Raw genomic sequence first — 25,361 nt, 5'->3', positions numbered from 1 at the left:
GTCTGTGCTGCAGCTGTGCATCAGTCATCCTCAGACGTGTGACGTGTATAATGGTCTTCTTTCTTCCCTAGTAAGCACTCCAAGTCAAAGGCAGTCAATGCTAAGCCTTTCCCTTAGTGCAAGCTGATAGCATCAGGACTAGGACTTAGAACTGCATCCAGACCCCTGTATACACATGTCCTGATTGGTTTAGTTAGCACCACTTAGGGCTCTTGGTGCCTCGATCCCACCGGTGAAGCGATAGCTCCTGAGCATTGCTGTTAGCATCTGTTGTTTCTAGCTACCCAAAGAACTTCTTTTTATGTGAGTTTTGTGAGTTTACCATAATTAATTAACATGTAAAATAATTGTGAATAACATCATTGAACAATTATATTTTAATATCTGTAACATTCATAAAGTTAACTACTTTAAAAGTGAAGACACTTTCACTAAGAGTAGCATTAAAACACCTTTCGGGAAGACAAGTGTTCCAGACATTCAAATCCCAGCTCCCACATGCCAGCTCACAACTGTCTGTAACTCCAAGATCCCACGCTCTCACATAGACATACATGCAGACAAAACACCAGTGCACATAAATAAAGGTAAATTGAAAAAACATTTCTCTAAAACTTTTTTTTTTTTTTTTTGAGACAGGGTTTTTCTGTGTAGCCTTGGCTGTCCTGGGCTCCCTTTGTAGACCAGGCTGGCCTTGAACTCACAGTGATCCGCCTGCCTCTGCTTCCCAGCTGCTGGGATTAAAGGCGTGTGCCACCACGCTTGGCTTTTGTAAAACTTTTTAAATTAATTTTTATATAATATATTCTGATCACACTTTTCCCTATCTAATCTCTCCTGGATCCTCCCCACTTTTCACCCACCCAACTCCATGCTCTTTCTTTCTCTCTCTTTAGAAAACAAGCAAACAAAAACCACAAGAAACATCCACAAAAACACTCAAATTGGAAATTATACAAAAATACCATTGTGTTCATCTTGTGTTTTTCATGGGGTTAAGGAAGATGAAGAAAATTGCCAGCCTGCATTTTTCTTTTTTAACGTATTTGTATTATTTTAACAAGAGAGTTTCCAAGATCCAGTCTGCCTACCCATTAGTCTACACCTGTGGCTCCGACACCTCTCTTCATAACTCAGAAGTGTCTTAGTCCGGCCCTACCGCTTGTGCATTGAATGGCTTTTACTCTGAGTGGTGAAGCTTGTGGTGTGCCTAGTGCGCTCCCATTCATCCACATGTGCCAGTAGCTTGAATATCCAGAAAAAGCTATTGAATAACATTTTGACGATGTCTCAGTATTGTGGAAATAATTTTAACCTCCCAGATACAGTGAAAGAGCCTCAGTCCTTCATCTCCTGAGTCCACGGACAGTTCTTGGAGAACTGCTCTTTAAGTGTTGCTCTTGGGGCTGGAGAGAAGGCTCAGCGGTTAAGAACACTGTCTGCTCTTCTAGAGGTCCTGAGTTCAATTCCCAGCACCACATGGTGGTTCACAACCATCTATAATGTGATCTGGTGCCCTCTTCTGGTGTGCAGGTGTATGTACAAGCAGAACACTGCATACATAATAAATAAATAAATCTTTAAGTGTTGCCCTCGTTCACTTCCCTTTCTTAGTCTCACCCTTTATGGAGTCCTCCCATTGTCATCTTGATAGTTTCCTAATCTATATTCATCACTGTGTTTTTTTCTCTCCCAGTAAGTACTCTTAGTAGAATGTAAATCTGATTGTTGATCTTCATTAAATCTATAAAATGCTCCATCAGTGGGGTCAAGTTCTGATTCCTTTATGGGACCCATTGTACCTGTGTCTCTTTTTACCGCTGTAGACCTCCTGTTTCAGCCATGGTCAGTTTACTGTTAATTCTCAAAGCACAGTTGTTTCTATGATCCCACATATTTGCATATACTATTCTTTCTAATTTGAATACCCACAGTCCCATTCATACCTCTAACTGCATATCCATTTTCAAATTGCTTCCTGTCACACCTATAAGATTTTATATTAAGAGTTGTTAAAGCACGTAGTGTTTCCCATCTACTTCACATGCTATTTTGCTTGTGTCGGTTCTCCCTACTAGACTGCAGGCTCGCTTGAGATCAGGAACTGTGTCTTCCTTCTTATAGTCTCAGTCTCACTAAGAACAAGGCATTTAGTAATACTATGTAGTAATAACACAGTAATAATTAATGTTTGAGTGAACTTCATAGAAATTACTATCAAAATGCAAATTAACTTGATGATACTTCATTTCTTCCTAACACAGTCCGTAAGTTCAGCCACTCATCACTAGCAGTCTGGACAGGCAAGAGATGCATGTGTAAACACGCGTCCACTTGATTAAATTAAGTTTCTTTGTTTTCATAACTCTTACTGAAAGTAAAATAGAAGGGAATTCTGTAAAATTCTCAATCGAGTTTTGGAAATTAAGATATTCAGTTCATTGCTGCAATCCGAACTCTAATCTCATTTGATAGTTTTCTCCTGCTTAAAAAAAAAGTGGCCAGTGTAGTGGGGTGCACCTTCAGTTCCAGTACAGAACAGTGGCTAGTGTAGTGGGGTGCACCTTCAGTTCCAGTACTGGAGAGGCAGAGACAGATGGATCTCTGAGCTCTAGACCAGCCAGGTTGAGGCTATATATTGAGGCCCTATCTCAAAATACTTTAATTATCAAAAGGCAAATATATCTCTGTCTACTAATATTGGAAAAGTACTAGCTAAAATGTTAGGGGCAGTAAAGCTTTAAAATGTGTCCTCTACCGTATTTTCTCTTAAAACTTAGCTGACTGTATTTTCTATTTCAGCCTAGTACAGTAAAGTACTGTCCTGTGAAGAGCCTCCTATTGGAAAGGCACCTACCTGGCTTAACCCATCAATATGCAATTTTCAGCAAAAAGAATCTTCTTCACAAAGAAAGGCAATTTTTACTAGGCTCTTTTTAATGTTTGCACTTTAAAAGTTGAATTTTTCTTACATTTAAAATTTTCATTGCCCACCATTTATTTCATGTTATATATGTGTGTGTAAAGATTAAATCCAGGTTACTTTAAGTACATTTTGTAGATTATATTGTCCTGCCTGTTGAGCATGTCACTGTTGATTAGCATCTGAGTGGAGATTTTTAAGGCCCATCCGTTACTTGGAGACATGTTTACAGTTACTATGACTGAGTTAGTACAGCACAGTTTCCACAGCCCCCAGCTAGGTTTTATGTAGGAAATGTAAATTGTTACAGAACTCAAGTAAAGGTGGCTCTTTCAGACACCTGTATGTACTTTAATTAGTTCTTTGTAATAGAATTATTGTGTTTTGGTTTTTTTGTTTTGTTTCTTTTTGTTTTTAAAGTATATATACTATCTAAAAGCCAGTGTCAGAGTTGAAATTACCCCCAAAGACTCTGAATTAGTGAAATGTATATCTTGAAGTCAGATGTATGCTCCTCAGTTTCTCCAGAGATGGTTTTGACCAAATACAGTTTCTTAGAATTGTGCTTGGAATTCTCTTTTGTTCTTCTTTCTCACTGATATCACTATGAATGAGTGACATTCTCTGAACCCTGTGTCCGTGCTGTGCATGATTACAGCACCCTGGTACCACAGAAAGTAAAGCAGCCTCTTCCATCACACCTGCGGGAACTGACTGTGAATCATTAGTAGCTGTTACCCTGAGAAAGTATTGAGTTAGTAGATTTATAAGCAAAACAGCAAGTTTCATAGTTTCATACATATTATCAGAAAAATAAATTTTCCCTTTTGTACCATTATATTTCAAAGGAAAAATACACCGAAAATTAAAAACCAACTGATAATATAATTATTTTGACCATAAAAAATCTGTTTTCCAGCATTCACTTACTACATTGTCATGTTTCTTCTTTTCTTTATCTCATAATTTCATAATTTTTCATTTTTTATCTAATTTGACATTTTCATATTTTTAAAGGTCCCCAGGTGCATCCAATTTTTCAACTTTACCAAAGATCTCTCCTTCATCTCTATCAAATAATTATAACAACATCAGCAACAGAAAGTAAGCACTGAATCTTAAAAACTTTGTTTAATTGGTTGGCCCTATTATGGTTGCAGAAAGATCTCTTGCATCTAAAATTTAGAATAAAAGTCTTTGTGAATCAAAATTCGATTTCTTTTAAATTACTAGTCAGTTCTTTCATGAGTCACTTCACAAGAAATAAAATATTTTAAAAACTACTGGCCATAATACAAGATAATATAATAGTTGCTGAAAAATAAAAAGCACCTTTAGAATTTCATATTCTAAAATGTAGATTCTAACTATTAATTTTATAGGACTTTGTTGCAACTTAAGCTTATAGGACAAATATAAATCTCATGTGTCATCTTAGACTAGATAATCCCCTATAATAAAGGACGTATCAGTGATTCTTAACTGGAAAGCAGATATTATAGAAAAAGCAATGTTTCTTAAATATTAAAAAGTTTCTTTTCCCCATGAAAAGTGATATTTAGAATTACATAGTTGGTGAAAATCACTTGGATCTTCCTATAAAATCAGACCATGGGTATGCTGCCTTGAAAGTTTCAGTTTGGAGTCAATTCACCCTTCCACCTTAAATGGCTTCAGAAATTGAACTCTGATTAGCAGGCTTGTTATACTAAACATTTTACATGCTGAGCTATCTCATTGACAAAACATGTCATTTTTATCTTGCTGGGGAAAAGAAGAAAACCATCTTAATTGTAATTTGCCCAGCCAGCATATGAGGGTGAGAATCCAAATAAGATTGTCTTTATGGGTGTTATATGTACCCTGTGTTATCATTGCTTTAAAAATTCAGGTGGCTCACACGTTAGTACACTTCACAAATGGCATCTTATTTATAAATTTGGAAACACTAAAGCAGTTTGTGAAGTAATCATAAATCAAGCAGTAATTACATCTATGGTTTTAATTTCTCTGTTAAAATCCTTGTGTTTTGTAGGAACTTGGTAAAGTGATTCTGACAAGTCTTGGTTTGAAGTAGATGATAATAGCCAAGATAACCTTAGAGTGAGAGATGAGACAGGTTAGCTCTGTAACACACTACAGAGTGAGCAGTGTAAACAGCACAGCTTTGTCAAGGATGCACAGGCAGTTCAGTGCATCAGGCAACCCAGAGCACCGCTATATGGAAGATAATTTGATGTCATCAGAAAGCATTCTAAGCAATGAAAAATACCTGTTATCCAAGAAATAATCATCCAAGGGACTGGATAGCTTTCTGGGTGTTTTCTCTGTAGAGCTTTTAATCCAAAATTAATCTTGCATTTAAAAGAAGGTAAAGAGAAAAAAACCTACTCTTTTCTTTTTTAAGGATAGATATCAAGTTCATAATGGTAAGAGATTTTCTAATATAAATGGGTAATAAAAAGGAATTGAGCGTAAGTATTTTACATGTCAAGGTTCCCACTAATTAGTTTTGTAAACTAAAACCATAAAAAATTAAACTATAATATCTGTTCTTGTAAGGCTTTCTTCTGAGTGGCTGGAATATTGACACATATTTTTAGTCATAAGTTTCCCAATTCAAGCAAGCTTGAAACATACCTTTATTTCATAATTCATAAAGTAATATACGCTGTACATAAGCATTACGCTGTCACCTAAAAGTGCCCTAAGGAAGCATGAATATCCAGATTGTTACGTTTTTCTCTTCCATGTAAAAATAATATACCAGCTGGAAAAACACTTTCTTGAGAAAGAAAGATTGTCTGGCACAGTTTGTGTTTTTATTTGTATTTTAATTCATCAAAATTATTTTTGTAGGGGATAAAATTTTATGTTTATACCAGTTGCAGATGGTTCCCACATTTACTGTAACATATGTAAGTTACAGGTGTACTATGCCCTTGTGCTCATTATTAGAGTCATTTTAACTATGTAAAAATGTTATTTACTAATACACTATTTTGCCTGGAGTATGCGGTCTCTTTGCTTTTCTCCCTTCATATAATAAAAGCCTTATAGTGCTCTCTAGTCTGGCACTTCTGAAGAGAGGAACTCCTGAGGGGCTGAAGGTGACTTAGGGACTTGTAATAGGAACCACCTCCTGAGGAACTCCTCCATGATCGCTGTGAGCTTGAAAGGTGTGTGTGTGTGTGTGTGTGTGTGTGTGTGTGTGTGTGTGTGTGTGTGTGTGTGTACGCACACATGTTTGAGGGGGAGGAAAAGGCACCCTTCTGAGTAGGAGTAGAATTTAGGGGTTATGTTGGTGGTGGTGTAACTTGAATTTAACATAGTTAAGAGGGTAATTTACATAAGGATTATTTCTTGAATTTCACTGGACTTGCAGAAATAATAGCCAAAGACTTCAGATGGATGTAGTATAGTTTCAGTAAAAGGTGGTTGACAAGATGGTGACCTGTCTGGGTAACACACGATTTTAAAATCAGAAGTATGTGGAAGTAGTCTATAGACTCAAATTGTGTATTAAAAGCTGTAGCTAAACTGCAAACTTAAGTATATAGGAAGAACAATACTATATTTAAAAAGTAGTATTTCTACAAGTCTAAGACTAAAATTATTATACACTGATGCATTACTGAGATGAAATTTCTACTTCAGAAATAACAGTATTACTGTAAGTGTAATAAAAGTATACCTATTATTTTATTTAAGTTGTTTTTAAAGATTTATTATGTACTGTTGTATCTGCATTACACCTGCAGGCCAGAAGAGGGCACCAGATCTCATTGTAGATGGTTGTGAGCCACCATGTGGTTGCTGGAATTGAACTCAGGACCTCTCTGGAAGAGCATCCAGTGCTCTTAACCTCTGAGCCATCTCTCCAGCCCTATTTAAGTTTAATAAAACTTTTTTACTTAAAAAATTGTTGAGAGTCTGTTTTTAGAGTACAATCAATTTATTTTAGAGTACAATTAATGTTACCTCTTAGGCGATAAAATATTTTTGCCTCAATTACAACTTCTGAACGTATATTTAAATCTGCCATTGTTTAATTGTCAGTGGTTGGTTTTCTTTATTTTCCTACCCTACTGTATTTGATATATTACTAATATTGCTATTAAAGGTATTTTAATGATCTACTGTCTAGGTTTTAATGCTCCATATCAAAGTTAGGTGTTTTGTTACTTTTACTTAGTCTCTTTTGAAGTGGAGATGATGCCCTGTATGAGGTTAAGTCATATCAGTAACTGGAGACGTTGTAGTCATCTAGCATTTGCCATCTGTTTTTGCTGAATAACTAGGTGAACATATTTTCATTAACGGCAAAGTGAGTGTGATTAAGTACATGTTTATGATGCCAAGTACTAATTGAAAATTCAACAAAAAATGTTATATTAAAAAGTCAGGTCTAATTCAATTTAAAACTTCCCATTTTTACATATTCAAGAGGGTTTACAATACAGAATTAACACAACATACTTTTGTTTTATTGGTTTGGTTTTTTGAGACAGAGTTTCTCTGTGTAGTCCTGGCTGTCCTGGACTCACTCTGTAGACTGACCTCTAACTCAGAGATCCGCCTGCCTCTGCCTTCTCAGTGCTGGGATTAAAGGCGTGCACCACCACCACCCAGCCTAATACAGTATACTTTTAAAACTTATTTAATTTTTCAAAGTAGTATGTTTTTGAGAGATGATAACTTCATTAGCAAAAGGGAGGGGGGGAAGGAGAGACATCTGCAGGGCACAGGAAAGTCAAGTGCCCATGGATCTTGAAGTGTGTTCCAGCTGTTAGCCTTTGTACTTGCCATGACAGGCTTCACTGAGGGCTATCCCATTCTGTTAACCAAAACTCACTGAGAAAGAAGATTCAAAAGTAATTTTTTAAGTTTTAAATAAAAACAAAAAGTTGCCATGCTTTACCAGGAGGAAGAAGCTTTCCTATAATGCACCACAGCCAAGCTCTGTGTTGTTTTTCTAATCCTAGAGGCAAGAATGGGGATATTTTCCTTTCTTAAAATTAGTAGGTTATGGTGAAAGTGCTCCAAAGACACTGAGTCAGGATTTGTCCTTGATGGCCTCAGGGCTGCCGGTTGTCTACTCTTGGGCTGACTTGTTTTGTGTTTGTCTTACCTGTTAGGTATGGTGTGTGCATGTGTGTTTACTACAAACCCTGTTTAGATAAGCAGTAGTGTAGTTTATGTGAACCATTATAATAAAACTACTGAGAGTATAATTGTGCAATAATAAAATGAAATACTTGAATTGATGAGAAGGCTAAATATCAGAAATAAATTATACCCAGTAATTATACCCAATTAATTACTGATTTATTATATTTATTTGTAAAACTGACCTGGTGGCACTCAGAGGAAGGACAGCAGGTTACCAAGAAGAGACTTGATACCCTATGAGCATATACAGGGGGAGGTAATCCCCCTCAGGAACAGTCATAGGGGAGGGGAATAAGGGGAAAATGGGAGGGAGGGAAGAATGGGAGGATACAAGGGATGGGATAACCATTGAGATGTAACAAGAATAAATTAATAAAGGAGAAAAAAACTGCATCTTATTTACATCATTATTTACTTTCAGCCCCTTATCTTGATTTGTATTCAAGTTCATCCTAATAAACTGCTCTAAAATATCTCTTAAAGATATTCTTATAAAATGGCTACCCTGTAAAAATTAAGAATTCATTTATAAAATTATAAGTAAAAATAACAATCGATTCTATTGACTTAATTCTTTCTAAAATTAGCCTGATTTTCTAAATCTTAGAGTATAGTTGTTGTTGTTTTTTTCAACAGTTTTTGAGTGTATCAAGTTAAGTGTGATATTTCAGGGAATAGAGGAAAAGGCAATAGTATTTGGGTCTACATGCGCTCTGTCCATTCTGCGTTCCTGGTCAGAGGCTCTTCTCCGTATGTCAGTACTAGATTTTGCTAGTCTAGCATGAAAGCTATAAATAGAATCCTCAGTGCATCTCAACAGTGATGTCACAGTGGCCTTGGGCTTCTCAGTGCCCATCTGTAACTGAAGCCCAGCTCTCCCTGCTCCTGCAGCTCTCACTCTCATAGTAGCAAACTAACTCAAAAGGGACATAACTGAGATGATTTATTGCTGCGGGTGGTGTTTAAAATCTGAGTGTTTTAATTTTGATGGCGCACTGCAAAATGGAGCAAGTCGTGATGCTGCTCCCATTCATCCAGGGTAGAGCAGTATAATCGTGGGCTTTAACTGAATGACGTGGCTGGGATTAAAAGTGCCTTAGTTATGGAGGCCACTTTGACAGTGCTGTCTCCAAAAGCACTACTTGGGTGTCCATAAAAGATAGTTAATGATTAGCTACATATCTCATGAGTAGGTGTAAAGCACCCTTTATTGTAACCAACTGTGATGTAATTGCTGCATTTTGATAATTTTTTTCTTCCAGTGTGAAAAACTCAAATTACTGTCTCCCTTCATATACTGCATACAAGAGCTATGATTATTCAGAGCCTGGGAGAAACAGTGAGCAGCCAGGCCTCTGCGGCCTGAGTAACCTGGGAAACACGTGTTTCATGAACTCTGCCATCCAGGTAGGTCTTTCAAGCAGAGCGGATCGCCTTTTCATGGAATCGCTGCTACAAAAAGAATGGATGTGTGTTGTCTTCGTTTTTCGTGTCAGGACAAGAGTATTATATGTTTTGACAATTTGTGATTCGTGCAATATGTAGGCATGCGTACCTGGCCCCTATGCTGCTGGAATTAGGACATCATCCTGCGTGCTTGGTGGCTATATTTGGTCTAAATGTTACTTTGTGCAGAACATATCATTCCAAGCAGGAAATTTAAATTCCTGAAATAGAAGCAGACAGTGACATCTCCTTTATTCAGTAGAGGTCTGCTGCTTTAAAAAGGAAAGATTTTAAACCTTATCAAGGGCTTGGCATTAAAAACAGAAACATGTTTCAGCCATTTCAAAAGCATTTGATTCAGGTGCATGAAAGAGATGAAATACTGCCTCCTTTCCGTTTCTTTCCATGGAGCTTTTCTTTGTTATATTCTGTACAGTCTTTTTTTTTTTCTTCTGTATTTGTTAATATTTATGTCTTTAATTCTGAATAATGAAATATATATTGAAGTAGCTGTCAGTAGGTATATATTAGAGCAGGCTGCCTTATTCCCTTATTACAGGTAAAATTGTGTTTTAAAAGCCCAAAGTAAGGATGGACTATTCTTGATATTTTGTCCTTTTGCCCTTTCTTTGAATCCTGAATTAACAAATTTTAGATCTGCTTCCTTTGTTCTCTTCATATCTTAATGTTCTATCTGCTGAGTGCAGGTGATCAGTCACCTCCAGAAATAAAGTACAGAGCATAGATGCATGAAAGTCCCACAAATGACCAGGCTTTGTCACCCAGTATCCAAGTGTCTACCCAGGACATTGTCATTAATCCAGCTGAATCCTCTACAGCTTCTTGGCCAGTTAAAGTGTAGCTGAACTGTGTAGACCAAGGGTTGAAAATAAACCAGCAGGAACAAGGAACATAGAGACAGTTCCTTAGAGGAGTCACTCAGGAAGTTAGCTGCCTGTCAGGCAGAGGCTGACTAGATTAGCAGACCCTTTTCTAAACCTCTGGGACGAGCACTGTTCGTGTTGAACGAGGATTGCTTTATTCCGTTATTGTTCAAGGGTTCTCATTGTTAGACATTAGTTAACATTTCATCTGCAGCTTTTTGGAAGGAGAGGAGGAGATAGCTGAGAACAAGCTAAGTACACCACCCAAGAGCTGCTCAGGTAGCGGTGAAGTAGTGGGCTGAGTGCACAGACGGGCAGAGGAAGCAGCTGGGCCCCTCTGGGTTCTGTGGGCTTGAGGCTAGTTGAGCATTTTTCATCCTGATATTCTAGTATGGGAAACTTAACTTAGTTTTTTCTCACAAAGACCTACTGGCTGAAGAAGATATAATTGATTGTGCATCCTTTTCTCTTGGTATTGTTGCGGGGGTGGCATTTATCATCTGTTCGGTCTTGACAGCACAGGCACTAGACACTAAGTCACAGGAGGTTAGCAGGAGGGATGGTGGCCTGCGCGCCCACGGGGAGTTCTGGCAGTCCCTCCAAGGCAGAGCTGCGTTCTGGCTTCTCATGTCTTTGAGGTCGTCTGTCATCCTTGTGCTTAACTGCAATTTTGTGAAAACACTTACTGCAATTTAAACACTTGGGGGCATTATTTTTCTTTTCTTTTTGAGGCAGTGTCCAGTCTTACTCTAGCCTAGCCTAACCTGGAACTTACCCTGTAGAGCAGGCTGGCCCCCTTCAGGATCAATATAGTCCTTTCAGGAATGAAGAACTGATAGTTATGAGCCATTGTACCTGGTAAAAATTAAATACAACTAGATATAACTATCCTGTTTAGCTAGAATTAGTATTTTTCTGTTCATTTTATTACAAATAATTGGCATACCCTAATCTTCTCTTTTAATAATAGTTTTCTATGACTTAAGATAATGGTTTGTAATGTTTCAGTAGTAATCATAAAGATGTTTAAAGGAAGTTTCAGCAATAACTGTGTTAAATAGTAGATATTAATCCATACTTGTATCTTAATTTGGTTGAAAAATATCCTTTCTCTAAAACAAAGCTTTTCCAAATAAGTTGGAAAAGTAACATTATTTTAATTATTTTCTTTACTTTCATGAATATTGGTGTTTTGCTTGCTTACTTGTCTGTGCATCATGTGCCTAACTGGTACCCACCAGAAGGTGGCGTAGATCCCCTGGGTCAGGAGTTGCAGACAGCTGTGCACGGCCAGGGATTGCTGGGAATCACACCCTGGTCCTCTGGACAAGCAGGCAGTGCTCTTCACTGAGCCATAGCTCAGTGAATAAATAATTATTTTTTCTGCTTTTATCTTTTAATATAAATCCAGAATTTCAAAGGTAGGACTTTAGTTTATTCTTGCCAGAGTTTTTCTCAGTTATGTTTTGTGTTTTTCTTTGTAACTTTAGACTTGAAGCCCACTTCTGAGCTTCCAAACACACTTTAACATTTCTACTCAGGAATTTTAATGTAGCATCTTCCAGTAATTCAGTGATCTGAAAAAAAGTGAGTGGTCATTTTATTATATAAAATGCTGATTATTAATTAATGTTCTAGATGTGTGTGAAAATTATACTTTTGTATGAAAATGGGTCATGTTGCCCTATGACATATTTGATCACCAATGATTAAGAAGTAAGTAGCATGAATATAATTATTTTAGTTATTGATACTCAGTATTTTTTCTGATATAATGATATGTTAGTTTTTTCTGGCATGGAGGCTGGCCATGTAGTTTTTAATTTATTTAGCTAAATTTCATTTAATACCAGATAAATGTGAACTACTTTAGACAATCTAACTTGATTATTATGAATATTATGTGTAGGTGTTGCAATATCAATTTTTTGTTTCTAATTGTGAAAACTTCTTTATTACATAGAAAACTTAATTTTATTCTCAGCAATTAAATGGACATAGTGAAATTACTTAGGCCATGTGGTGTTCTCAGAACCTTGTCTGATACTCACTCTCTTTAGTGGCCCTGAAATATTTGTCATGGAATCCCAGGACTCCAAGAATCAGAACAAGTTGATCACTGTATCTGGAATTATGTACCTAGATTGGAAATGTGGCTCTTCTGCTTGCTGACTGCATCATTGTAGATACATAATGCGTGCAACTTGTAATTCTTCCTCATGATGAAGAAACAGTGGTACTACATATATATCATCAGTATGCGGGCTTTATGTGAGGTCATAAATGCACAGCTCGGTGTCAAGCACATCAAACTGAGAGACCACTGTTCTAAACATTTTTTCTTTTTTTAATCCAAAAAGTTAAGCAGGGTGACTGGAAAGATTCTGTGTTCCATGACCCTTGTATGTTTTTCTCTTTTCCTGTAAATGTTATTGTATTTTGACTGACAGGTCTCAAAAAGATAAAGAATACTGAATGCTACAGTAGTGGTATTTATAATATACTCTTTCTGAACTTTTCTAGGATGGCTTTCCCGGGCACACCATTAGACATGGTGGACGTGCTCAGTCTGTGGAGCGTTTCCAAGCCCCAAGCCCTGAGTTGAGATTTTCTTAGGCCTCAGTAGTGAAGGTTGCTATGGTTACTGTTACATAATCATCATGCCCTGGTGAACAAGTAATATAACAGATAGTTTTCTAGTTCCCTTAATGAGCTCTTCCACTTAGAGAATGTCCATGTTTACATTTTTTCAGTGTTGGAGGTGATTTAAACTAGCACTAGACAAATAGATTTCCAGGGCACCCCAACCTTTGTCATTTCCTAGGAGCCAGGCACTGCAGATGGATTTGAAACAGGGAGTGGCAGGTATTTCCCACTGGAAGGCAGCACCGTCTGCGGTGGTGTTTTCATCCTTGTAACAGATTTAAATGGGCTCCAAACATCTAGGAAGTCATTTTCCTTGTCATAAAGGAGTAAGTTGATATTCCAAGTACTTTTGAAGTCAACTTCTTTTTTCTATAATCTATTGAAATACTGGGGAAAATATTAAATTCAGAAGATTGGTAAGTAGAAGGATATGGGGATTGTCAAAGTATTTAAATAAACAATGCTATACAGAAGTAGCATTTCTTGGGGCCACTGGAATGGCTCAGGGTGGATGGGCACCAGGCAGCAGGCTGTGGCCAGGAGTCATTCAGTCCTAAGGTCCCCTCTGGGAGGGAGAAGGGAGCAGGGTCCCACAGTTGTTCTCTGGCTTCAGCTCACATACTTTGGTGTGTGTACACACACACACACACACACACACACAGCATTCTTTAAGAAACCAAGCTATCATATTGTAGAACAGAAGGAAAGTGCAGCTGAAGCGGGCGTTACTTTGTGTTATTTAGTAGCTTTAAATGTTATTTGATATGATACTGCCCCCAGCTTACCTTGCAGACTTCTTTTTCATTATTGTGACACAAATCTCAAAGGCCCATTTTAACATGAAACTTGTAATTTTATTAGTTAGCAATTTTCTGTAGTAGTCGGGACTGATTCACATATACTAGGCTTTACCACTGCCAATGTGGCCGTCTTTTTAAATTTTTGTTTTGAGAGAAGGTCCAAGCTGATCTTAACCTTGCTATATTCTATACCAAGTAGCTGGGATTTATTGCAGGCCTACATCCCAAGCCCTGTTACGACTTTATCTTTAACTAGTCTGCCCATCAAAGAAGGAAAGAAAATGTCACTCCTGAGACATAAGAAATTTTAAAACAATAGTTTCAGATCTTTTAAGAAAATGATTAGTTCTGATAACCCAAGAATGTAGCTAACTAAAAATCCAACTATGCTTTCCAGTACAGGTAATTACAGTCTACTCCTGCTATGAAAACTTGGAAAGCAGCTATTATCAGAAACACATGGAAGGATGAGCAGAGCCACTCAGGCAGAGCCAGCCTCTTCATCAGAGGGCTCACCTTCCACACATGGGGAGAGGGGCGTTCTTACTCTGTCCTCTCTCTGACCCTATACTCCCAGAGTGGCAAGTTTAGGAAACACTGTATCAATAGTGTGTGAATTGAACGTTCACAACTAGGGAAGAAGTGGTACTTCTAAAACAATGTCCTGCAGTTGTGTGACTTCTGGTCATGAAAGTAAGTCTTGTCTCAGCTGAGGAGAAAGTATGTAACTTGCCTCCTTCACTCTGTCAATGAGCAGATTTCTCAAGAACCAATGTTTTTATTTTGTCGTTTTCCTTCAGAACTGAGGACCGAACCTAGGGCCTTGGCGCTTGCTAGGCAAGTGCTCTGCCACTGAGCTAAATCCTCAACTCTCCAATGTTTTTATTTATTTATTTTTACATGGAAAATGTTAGCATTTAATTAACCTCCTCGGGCAGCTTTAAGCCACGCAGACACAGGCACCTCCAACACCCTTAGTCTTCTTTTCAGCTTTTCAGCTAAAGAACTTGGCCTTCACCATGGCTGGCTGCTTAGGGAGCTTGTCCTTCCTCAGAACTCTGTAGTAACCCAAACATCAGTGATGGGAGCAACTCCAGTCATGTTTTTTGCAGCATTGACCCGTGTCTGCTCATTGATCAGTGTCCACAGCTTATCCAGGTTGACAGTTGGGCAGAAGCTCTGGTTCCTCTTTAAGTAGTAATGCCTCATACCAACTTTCCCAAAGTAACCCGGGTGATATTTGTCAAAGTTGATCCTGCGGTGGGGCGTGCCTCCAGCATTCCCGCGGCCACCAGGGTGCTTGCGGTGCTTACCAGTGCGGCCTTGACTGTGGCTTATGTAGCCCCAGAGTTTTCAGGTCTTCCTCAGTCTGGATGGCATGGCAGTGGCAGAAAGGAAAGAGCCCCAATGTTTTTATTAATGATATATACTTAAATGTTTTGTCTTGTCTTATGTCATGAGAATGATACATGATTATAGATTGTAGAGAAGATTACTGTAAGGATCATAAATATATAAGATTCTAAATTACAGAATGCTTGTGCATTACCCTGCCTAAAATGATCAGCATTGATTTCTAAGTATACTCAACCCCCTGTATCTGTGGGTTCTGCATCCATAGACTCAGCCAACTACAGACAAAAATATTTTTAATTTGCATATGTACTTAGCATGTATTTTTGTCTTTATTCCTGAAGGAATGCCATGCAGCAGCTAAATAGCCTTTGCATTGTATTGCTGAGTATAAGTAATGTAAGGATGGAAAATTACAAAGTGTAAGAGCGTGCATCAGTTACATGCAGAATGCCATTTTATTTAAAAGACGAGCAGCCACAGGCTTTGGTATCCATGAATATTTAAGAACTGCTGTGTACTTACTGAGTGATGCTATAGTGGTTGCATCTCTGTTACCAGCAGTTGTCAGTACAATTAGGCTGAAGTTGAAGAGTCAGTTCTCTGCTTCAGCGGTATGGATCACAGGGATCAAACCACAGACATCAAGTTTGGTGGCAGGTGCTTTCCTTTGCTGAGCCATCTCACCAGCCCCCGTCACAATCTGTATTGGGAACTAGAGAATTAACAAAACCTAGCCCCAGCCTTTCTTCTGTTACGTAACTCATTTACTTAGTATAAAAGTGCCATATAAACTATGCTCCTTACCAAATGCCTTCCAGCATCAACGTATTTTTAGGGAAGGTTCTAAGTTTCAGGCTTAGATCCTTTTTCTTTTGAAAGTAAAATATAGGTCATTTTCCCCTTTCTTCCTTCCAGTCCTCCTCACATGCACCCCTCCTCCCTTTCCTCCCTTCCAACTATAGCCTCTTTTCCTCTCTTACTGTTACTGAACTATCATGCACATGTATAAACAAGTATGTAAAGATAACTTATTTATATATGATGTGAGGCCTAACCCCTTGATATTGGATGACCTGTTGGGGGTCATCCCTGGGTAAGACGATTTCCCCTGCTCTCAGCATTTCCTGAAACTTCTGCATGCCATGTCAGCATGTCTGTTGGCCATTGCCATACTGTGGGCTATCATAGACGAAGCTTCCCCATCGTTTCTGAGAGACACAATCTCAGCAGATCCTCAGATTCTCTGCTCTCAGAATCTTCTCTGCCCCCTCTTCCAAACCAGCCCTACACTCTAAATTACATGTCAGTGTGATCAGAGATGTGGATTGATAACTTCTTGAAAGATGGTATGTTACTGTAACAGGAGTCCCGCTACCTCTTAATTTATCCTGAGTGCCGTGCTTCTCAGGCATTCACACTTGAGCCGTGACCAAGCAATGGGTGTGACACAGGCAGAACGCAGCGTTCCTTCAAGCCCAGGGAAACCTTACTATTACTCTGACCTTCAACACTGCCTTTTCATTTTGCTAAGTCCTGGGCACTGAGAAGATGGTTCAGTATTGCCGTGCAAGCTTGAGGACCTGAGCTTGGAGTCCCCAGCACCCAAGTAGAAAGCCGAGCATTCAGTCCCAGTGCTGAGAGGAGGATCCAGGGCTGTGGTCTGGCCAATCAATGAGCTCTAAGTTCAGTGAGAACTCTGTCTCAAAAAATAAGGTATAAAGCACCTAAGGAGGACACCCAGCGTGGACCTCAGGCCTCCAGAGATGTGGATATGTCATGGTCCTATGTGTGCATCTGAACATATATACTCACGCGGCATAGTCCATCCTTAAACCATACTCCACAACTGATGCATCGTACCCCCCCCCCCCATTTTATCTGTAATGATTTGAACTCAGTATGTGCTTTGCCTGTGTCTGTGATAATCTTCCTCCAAGTGTCTACATCTTTGCCCTTTAACTTGGCTAGGTCTCTAACAGCCAGAACGCCCTTCCCCTAGCATCCTGGAGGAAATAGCAACTGTTGTCCCCACCTTTTGGACACAGCTCAAGGCCAGCTGATGTGTTCATTTGTATTTGGGGGGTGTTTGGTTGGTTGGTTGATTTTCTGGGTTTTGTTTTGTTTTGTTTTTTGGCTCCTCTCCTATTCCTAGCACACACACCTATACAGTGTGTTCATATAAAAGGTTTTTGTTTTTTATTAATGCAGGTATTTTTAGTTGCCACTATATCCCTATTACCTGGAAGAACATCTCACACATAGAAAACTAAATTTAAGGAAGGATTAAAAAAGTCCTAAGTGTGTCTAGTTCTGTCTTAAGCATCATGGTAATGAGTATTAACATTGATGAACTCATAGTAGTGAGAAAGAGATAAGTGTTGGGCTATAGGTGGGAAGAAGACTTTGAATTAATTTTAGGTGTATTTGTTTCATGATGCTTTATGAAACAGACAAATAAATACATTATATGCAGCCAAATACTGTTAGGGAGTATAGGTCAGAAACTTAAAATGGAAGAAGGAGATGTGCTGCAGGTAGGAAGCTGTTGTATCTAGAGAGGACATCTTCAAAAGCCCTGCAGTATATGTATAGAGGATGACATTTGGGTTTTGTAGAGAGGGAAAAAAAGAATTGTGAATGCAAACACTTTCTAGGTTTTGTAATGATTTTTTTTTAATCTCTAAAAAACACCCTTAGATCATTTGCAGAGAATTGGAAGGGTGTGGCTGGGGCTCATTCAGGATCAGGCAGCCCTAATTTAGAATGGTATTAATTTGTTCACTTGAATTTTTTCTCAGCAATGTGTAGTTATATGGTGCATGAAACAAATCGACTAAATTCATTTAGAGAAAAATAGGGAGAGTTCAACTGAGCGAAAAGAGGGCAAAGCAACTAAGACAGATAAACCAGTTGTTTTGCTAGTTAGTTTGTTTATCTGCTCGAAAAAGTATCCATTGAGTATCTATTCCAGATATTACTAATGCAGACAAGAGTTCATTCAGGAAGACTGCCTGTCTCTGGAAGGCGGTGGTCTAGTGAATGCACTTACAGACTTAGGAGTGTCTTAGATGTATCAGAATGCATGGTCTGCATAATGTTTTGACTACAAAGAAAAGAAACCATCAGAAAATAAGTGAGGAGTTACTGAGAAGTGGGCATCTTAGTACTTTTTCTCCTTACTGTCTTGAGTGCTGTAGATCAACCCAGTGCCATGTTCGGCAAGTATTCTACCACACTTCGGTACATGTTGCCTTTTGAATTAGCTTTTAATTCTGTGTGGAGAGGACATTATGTCTTGATTCAGGTTGTCCATCCTGTGATAGCATAGCAAAAAATGACCAGAGTTAGACTATACATTATAACTCAATTCTTACTCCTATTTTTTTCTTCATAGAAATCTCTATGAGAAAGCTGCTTCACCACAGCAAAAGCACACCATTCTTACACTCAGTGCATATTAGAATCCTCCCGTGCTATTGATACTCTTTTTTAAATGCTGAAGTGTTCTTTAAAAAAATAAAAGAGTAACTTGAATATTTAGAGTAATATACAGTGCTTATTTATAGTGCCTCACTTACATGCCAGATTTTGTGTACAGCAGTTTGGACTGCCCAGTTACACTGACATGGATAGATCAGAAGGTTAAGAATCATCGCTAAGAGTTTCCTAAGTATTACATGTCCACTAGGAGAACTGTTCAGTATTTGTTTTTTAAAGAAAACATTACTTCATAGGAAAATATTCTGAGAGTAAAAAAATGTAATTCCAGATTCCTTTTATATTGATGGTTTATCACCAACCCCCATACTAAAAGTAGTAATGCATGTGTCACCATGCTCACGCCACTGTCTTCCCGGCTTCTCCACACTTTGGCTCTTCTTGCATTTCCCTGCACTCTAACTTCATTATTCTTTTCAGTTCATATGCAGTTGTTTCATATTTTTTAAGTGGAGGGTATGGGCTGGAAGACACCACATTACCTTGACAAGAATAGTCTGTCCTCTCTATTTTCCCGCTGTGTTTCAGTAGCCTTCACTGCACTGTGAGCTGTCAACTGAGACGTGTAGCTTTTCAAGCCATGCTGCCTGCATTCAAACTGTAGGTCTGCTGCTTTTAAATTGTATCACCCTTTAATCCCAGCACTTGGGAGGCAGAGGGATGGCTGTGAGTTCGAGGCCAGCATGGTCTACACAGCAAGTCCAGGACAGCCAAGACTACCCAGAGAAAACCCTATCTCGAAAAAATAAAAGTAAAAAATAAAAAATAAAATTTATCACCCTTCATAAAGAAACTTTGTAGTCTGTCTGTACAGTGAGATAAAGAGCTTGAGGGCATACTTGACACATGATGAGCTGTGTCAGTGTGAGCTAATGCCATTTGTTACAAATTGCCTTTTATTAGGCCACTCTGCCTTTGCTGTGCTCTGTATAGACAGCCCCTTTACCTTATAATTTTTATGTCTAATTTACATACTGACAAATCCCAAGTCTATCCAGAGTGTGATTCTCCCTCCTGAGTTTCACTTTTAACATACAAATGTTAAATGAATATTCCTGCCAAGGTGGCTTACCAATGACTCAGACGCAAATGTCTGCTAACTCTGACCCTGACTTGATAAGTTAGTTTTGTTGTTTGCACTGACCTGAAACGTTCTGTGTAGATCAAGACAGCCCTGAACTGACAGCACTCTTCTTACCTCTGCCTCTCGGGTGCAATGCAAACTACCACACTGGACTCCCTTTTCCCCCTCTTATACCCCCTGATAGATATAACCATTCAACCACTAACTCACATCAAAACCTGAGACTTAACATCCCAAGTCGCGTTGACGCCATCATCTTACGTACCGCATCGGTCCTTGCCTCTGCATGCACATTACTTCAGTACTCAGCTGCTTTGTGGTCTGGACCATCAGCATATTTCTGCAAGTCACCTCTCTTCCTCATTTATCATCTCTGGGCCACTCAGGATACTGCTTCCAAATTCATTGTTTGAAGAAGTAAGTAGGCTTATGTTATGCTTAGTTTGTTTTTAGTTACCTAAAGGATAAAATTTAAGTTGTAAGCAGTTTAATCTCTTAATCCAGAGTTTTCCAGTTCTTAGAATACATGGTGTATCTTTGTATGATAACTCTGTATGACTGTTAGCATTTCCGTCTTCTGTCCCTTTCTAGGAAGGATCTACCATGATCCATGTGCAAGCAGAAGCTGTCTCTAATTTTCTATCTTCAATATTTAGTATGACACCAAACAATAATAATGCCAGCCCAGTGTTTCTCAGTTTATGATTTGTGTTATCACTATACTAGTCGGTGATGAAAAGGGTTAGAAAGTGTAAGTAATCAAAGTTTCTGTGTCAATTTAGTAGAGTAGTTTTATACTCCTATAATAGACTTGCTTTTTGTATCATCTTTTTAATTTTTTTCATTTTTTTCTGCTAAAAGTGCCAGTCTTTAGTGATTTGAAAGTTTTGTTTCAATTGCCCCTCTAAAAAAATTGATTTGAGAAATATTGTATTAGAAAAATATCATTTACCAAGCATGTACTTGATTTGTACTTGATTAGCAGCATTTCTAGGGCTGTCAACCCACAAGTGAACACAGTAAGTTAAATAGAACTGCAACATAAAATAGTTAACTTTTGCCATTGAAAAATGGAGGAGATACAAACAAGGAATACTATATAAGCATTACAGTTTGTACCCCACAAGTGTGATAGCAAATGAGTCGGACTGTCTTGTTTGCCACAACTTGGCAGGCTGGACCACCACTGCGTTGCAAGTAATGCCCCTCCTGGTTCTACAGTGAGTGCTGGGATGTAACCCGTCCAGCGTGTCAGCCCTATCTCTACAGTTCTCCTGAAATACTGGTTTTCCACAGTAAATACTATGGATTGATTGCTTACATTTTTTTTTGGACTAAAATAATTTGATGTTTCATAGTTCATGCTATCCCATGACGCTTCAGTTTCTGTTTATTGTCAGGGTGGGCCTGCTGTAATAAACTGATACAGAGAAGTGTATGATGTCATTGTTTCTCCTAGAGTATAATAAATTAAACTTTTTTTATTCAATAGCTTATTCCTTTGAAAGAAAGCTAAAACAGTTAACAAATCACACAATTCTTAATATTCGTTTGTCTAAAAAATGTTTCTATAATGAATATAATGGACAAAGGAATAAATACTAAAAATAATAATAATAAGATAAACCATTATTTTCTTTGCTATCTTGCTTACCAAGTAAGTTAATATTGACATTTTACTGTGTCTCAGTTTGAATTAATGGGTTAAGAGATAGGTCATTAAGTTAGGCAGCTATGAAAGTAAGTAGAACTTAGACTGTTTCACAAAATTATTCAAACCACATAGTTTTGACTTTTTATATAAAATATGTAACCACAAATCACTCATGAATAGCCCTGTTTTTTTTGGTGGGGGGAGTTGGTTTTTTTGTTTTTTGAGACAAGGTTTCTCTTTGTTATCTTGGCTGTCCTGAACTCACTTTGTAGACCAGGCTGGCCTCGAACTCACAGTCATCCGCCTACCTCTGACTCCTGAGTGCTGGGATTAAAGGCATATGCCCCTACACCCGGCTGAATAGCCCTGTTACTACAAATGTTTTTAATTAGCTAATTGCTGTGGAAGGGTAGTGGTGTTGAAGCCTCACCAGCATGCTCTAGCCCTGCATTTGTAACAGCCGTAGAGCCATGTTGCTAGTGTAGTTCATCACAGACTCAGTTACCAGTTCAGAAGGAACCCTTGTTTCTTTTGGGCAAATTTAGAATTATCTTTTCTCAATCTTACAGATGAAGAGGAGGATTAATATTTCTTTGCTACCCGACATAGTATATGTCATCAGTTGCCATACTTCCCACTGCTGTGATAATTCTCTATTGGATGTGATACAATATAAAGAATAGTTATAATGGAGAAATAACAGTAGAGCACTAGGTGAAGTTTATCTGTGTCATATGCTAACAGTGATGGCATGAAAACAACATACTTGCCCAACCCAAGAAAACCGCCTTTGACTGTGTGGTGGCAGACTCCTGTAATCACGTGGAAGGCTGAGGCAGAGAGGGTGTGAAGTCAGGGCCAGCCTGAGTCACCTGGCCAGACCCTGTCTCAAAAGATGTGAGAGAGAATGGTGGGGAAAGGGAGAGCACAGCAGGAGGGAGTTTACTTTAGGTCTCAGCGGTTTCAATAGCGCCAGTTCTCACCTTACTGACTAATTGAAAAGGAGTTAGTACAGCAAAAAATAAAGGAAGAAAAGTACATCCCCTTATTTACCTAAACTCTTTTTTTAAAAGTGAAAAATAGAAATATAAAGCTAAAGAGAGTTTTAACTATATTTGCTTCACAAAGTTTGTGAAGATCCTTAAAGTTCTTCTCAAGAGTATTAAGATCTACTTTTTCTAGAGGAAATTTTACAAAAAAAAAAAAAAATGTCAGGAGTGAGAGAGGTGGCTCAGAGGTTAGGAGCACTGACTGCTCTTCCAGAGGTCCAGAGTTCAATTCCCATCACCCACATGGTGGCTCACAGCTGTCTATGATGTGATCTGATGCCCTCTTCTGGTATGCAGGTGTACATGCAGCAGAGCACTGTATACATAATGAATAGTAAGTAAATAATTTTAATATCAAGTGATTAAAGGCTCATTTTTTTCCCCATCTAGTTGGCAAAGTCTCACATAGATGGCTACCTTAGACTTCCCAGTGTCCACTGTTGGGGTGCAGGACTTGAGTGGCTATCTTGCTAATAATTGCTTCTGATTACACAGTACTATTCAAAATGTTCATATAGTTGTCACACCAGATAGGACAACAATTGATGTAAAAATCTAAAGATTCTTCATTCACCTCACTTAAAATTAAGAAAAAGGTACTTAAAGAATATTCTGAAATGATTGTAAATGTGGATTACTTCAGGTTTTCTTTTTAAAATCATTAGATATAAGATCAAGACCCTTATTTTGAATTGGTTTTTTATTTTCAGTTTGAAGGAGTAGCTGTTCTTTAAAAAGTGTTTAGTGACGTTCATTTTGGTCAGATACAGAATGAGTTACAAAGCTCAAAAGCTGTAGGTAATGAACTTAAGTGTGTTTTCTTTCCTGTTCTAGTTACCGCTTTTCTAAAGTAGTGAGATACTTGATCTTGAGAATTGGGCTACTGGAGCGCCTGAGCAGAGAGGGAGTGGTTCATATTCAGCAGTACAAAAGACAACTCTCTCTTTTTGAAGGGGATTACTTTGACTAATTTCCAGGTACTGGGGAAATTCCAGATTCATTACAAGTTATGGGATGGCTATTGATTATTCATATGTTGGTTTCAGACTTGGTTTTGGTTGTATAGTAAGACTTTGAGTTCTTCAGTTTAACAACAACAAACAAAACAAAACAAAAAAACCCAAATAGAAGTTTATAGTTAAAACTCAACATGCATTACCTAAAAGTTTTACTAGAATTCAGGAGACATCAGTCTCACTGGCCAAAACATACATACTTAAAGATTAAAATAACTTCTGAAAGGATATGTATATAAAGGAAAATAGGGTGCAGTGAATTCCACCTTTTTAGGTAACATCATTGCACACAGTATTCTAAAAGTTTTCTGTATTTATTTATAATATAGTTCTTGAGTGTTGCAGTGGATAAATGTCTATTTACATTGAACCATATAGCAGAATTCACAGTGGATGAGACATTTGAGTATTTAGAATTCTCTACAGAATTTTTGCTTGGTTTCTGACTAAAGATTTAGGAAACCATTTTAGCTCGTATAGATGAAGTTTGGTAGATATTGGGGCTTTGATGGTCATTATTTTCCTTCATTAGAAGTTTACATGATGTCTCTTTAGGCATTAAGATTTTTTTGAACTTAATATAACTTTTGGATAAGTATTATAACCAGATGCACCGTAAGCGTCCTTTTGAGTCCCTTCCTCTCCCAGTGTTCTGGTCACTTTGGAGACCACTCCTGGCCTCACCCTTACACGCCGTCATTCAGCTAACACTTCTTTGGGCAGTGTAGCACTTTGGCATTGTGCTCGATCCTGTGCTACACTGATGAACATCACATTGATTCTATAAATAATTGAAAGTACAAAATTAGCCCAGAAGAAGGAATATTAGTTCCCCCTTGACCTACTAAGGAAGATGTAACATTGATTATCAGAGGTTAAGTGAGGATTTTTAACAGAATATTCCAGGGAGCACATGTAAAACTTCACCCAGTCCATTAAACTATATGTCATATACTTTATATATATATAATATATATAGAGACTCCTAATTAAAATTCAGTAATAACAACTTCCAGTTTTCAGTATAAAATATACAAACTCACAGGCCCTTGAGGAACAGATAACTGAGCAGTTACTTCCATCACGACGTTTGTGTAGACACTTACCGTATACTTTTTAATTAGTTCTTTGTGAATGTTGTACAGTGTGTTTTGTTCATGTTTTCTACTCTCCCCCAACATTTTCCACACCCCTTAACTTTCTGTCCTTTGTTTTTTTGGGTTTTTTTTTTGTTGTTGTTTGTCTTTTAACTGCTTTTTAAACACCTCTAGCCCTTATATTTCAGGCTGTGTGACCTGCCACTGGAGTATGACCACTTCTCAGTGACCACAGTCTTAGAGAAAACTGTCTCTCCCTACCCCGCAGTTATCAGTTGTCACTAGTTCTTGGCTGGGGGTGGGACTTCATGCCCACCTCCCTTCTTTGTGGTGGGATTTGGTATGGCTGTTGTTTGCCTTAACTCTGGCCCATCACTTTCTTACCATTTCTCCTGAATCAGTAACTTTCTACAACAGCTTGTTTACTTAACCTTGTCTCATCATTCTGTCATGAAAACTAAATTAGTAAATGCAAAAAGATTGCCATGTATACACCAAATATAAATTTGGTTATTCATACCAAATTTCTATTGTCCTTGCCAATACTGTGCACTGTCAGCTTGCATGGAGATCTTTTAAGTATTTAAATATGGAAAGATTTAGTCTAGTTGCCAAGTACATTGCCTGTTCATTAACATAAGCTGCTTACTTTTTCTGCTTTTACACTAAGAATTAAAGATACTATTAAGAATCTCTCATATCTGATTATTGCTTTAATTTTAATTAAAATAAATGT

The 25,361-nt window shown here is 38.0% G+C and overlaps 1 protein-coding gene and 1 pseudogene across 7 annotated transcripts in view; one reads left to right on the top strand and one right to left on the bottom strand.

The window, feature by feature from the left end:
• The window catches only part of USP15 (ubiquitin specific peptidase 15), a 93,365-nt gene that overhangs the window by 43,072 nt on the left and 24,932 nt on the right, over positions 1-25,361 (top strand). Inside the window, exons 7-9 of one of the 6 annotated variants that reach the window (XM_084760228.1) lie at positions 3,941-4,027; positions 9,358-9,502; positions 23,347-23,485. In XM_084760228.1, coding sequence (XP_084616354.1) covers positions 3,941-4,027; positions 9,358-9,502; positions 23,347-23,361 — 247 coding nt within the window. In that variant the 3' untranslated portion in view covers positions 23,362-23,485. Of the gene's footprint in view, positions 1-2,802; positions 2,916-3,940; positions 4,028-8,958; positions 9,135-9,357; positions 9,503-23,346; positions 23,490-25,361 lie in introns of those variants that run through there. The other 5 variants (XM_084760224.1, XM_084760226.1, XM_084760225.1 and 2 more) reach the window with 5 other exon arrangements.
• LOC311585239 (large ribosomal subunit protein uL15-like) lies at positions 9,509-20,939 on the bottom strand (annotated as a pseudogene). The gene is made up of 2 exons (XR_014783573.1): positions 13,728-20,939; positions 9,509-12,628 (listed from the first exon to the last, which is right to left on the bottom strand). The product of XR_014783573.1 is annotated as a large ribosomal subunit protein uL15-like (transcript).

This window comes from Acomys minous, assembly GCF_964271855.1.
Source record: "Acomys minous genome assembly, chromosome: 15".
NCBI lineage: Eukaryota > Metazoa > Chordata > Mammalia > Rodentia > Muridae > Acomys > Acomys minous.
Note: the sequence above shows the minus strand (reverse complement) of the source record. Positions and strands in the feature narration are given on the sequence as shown.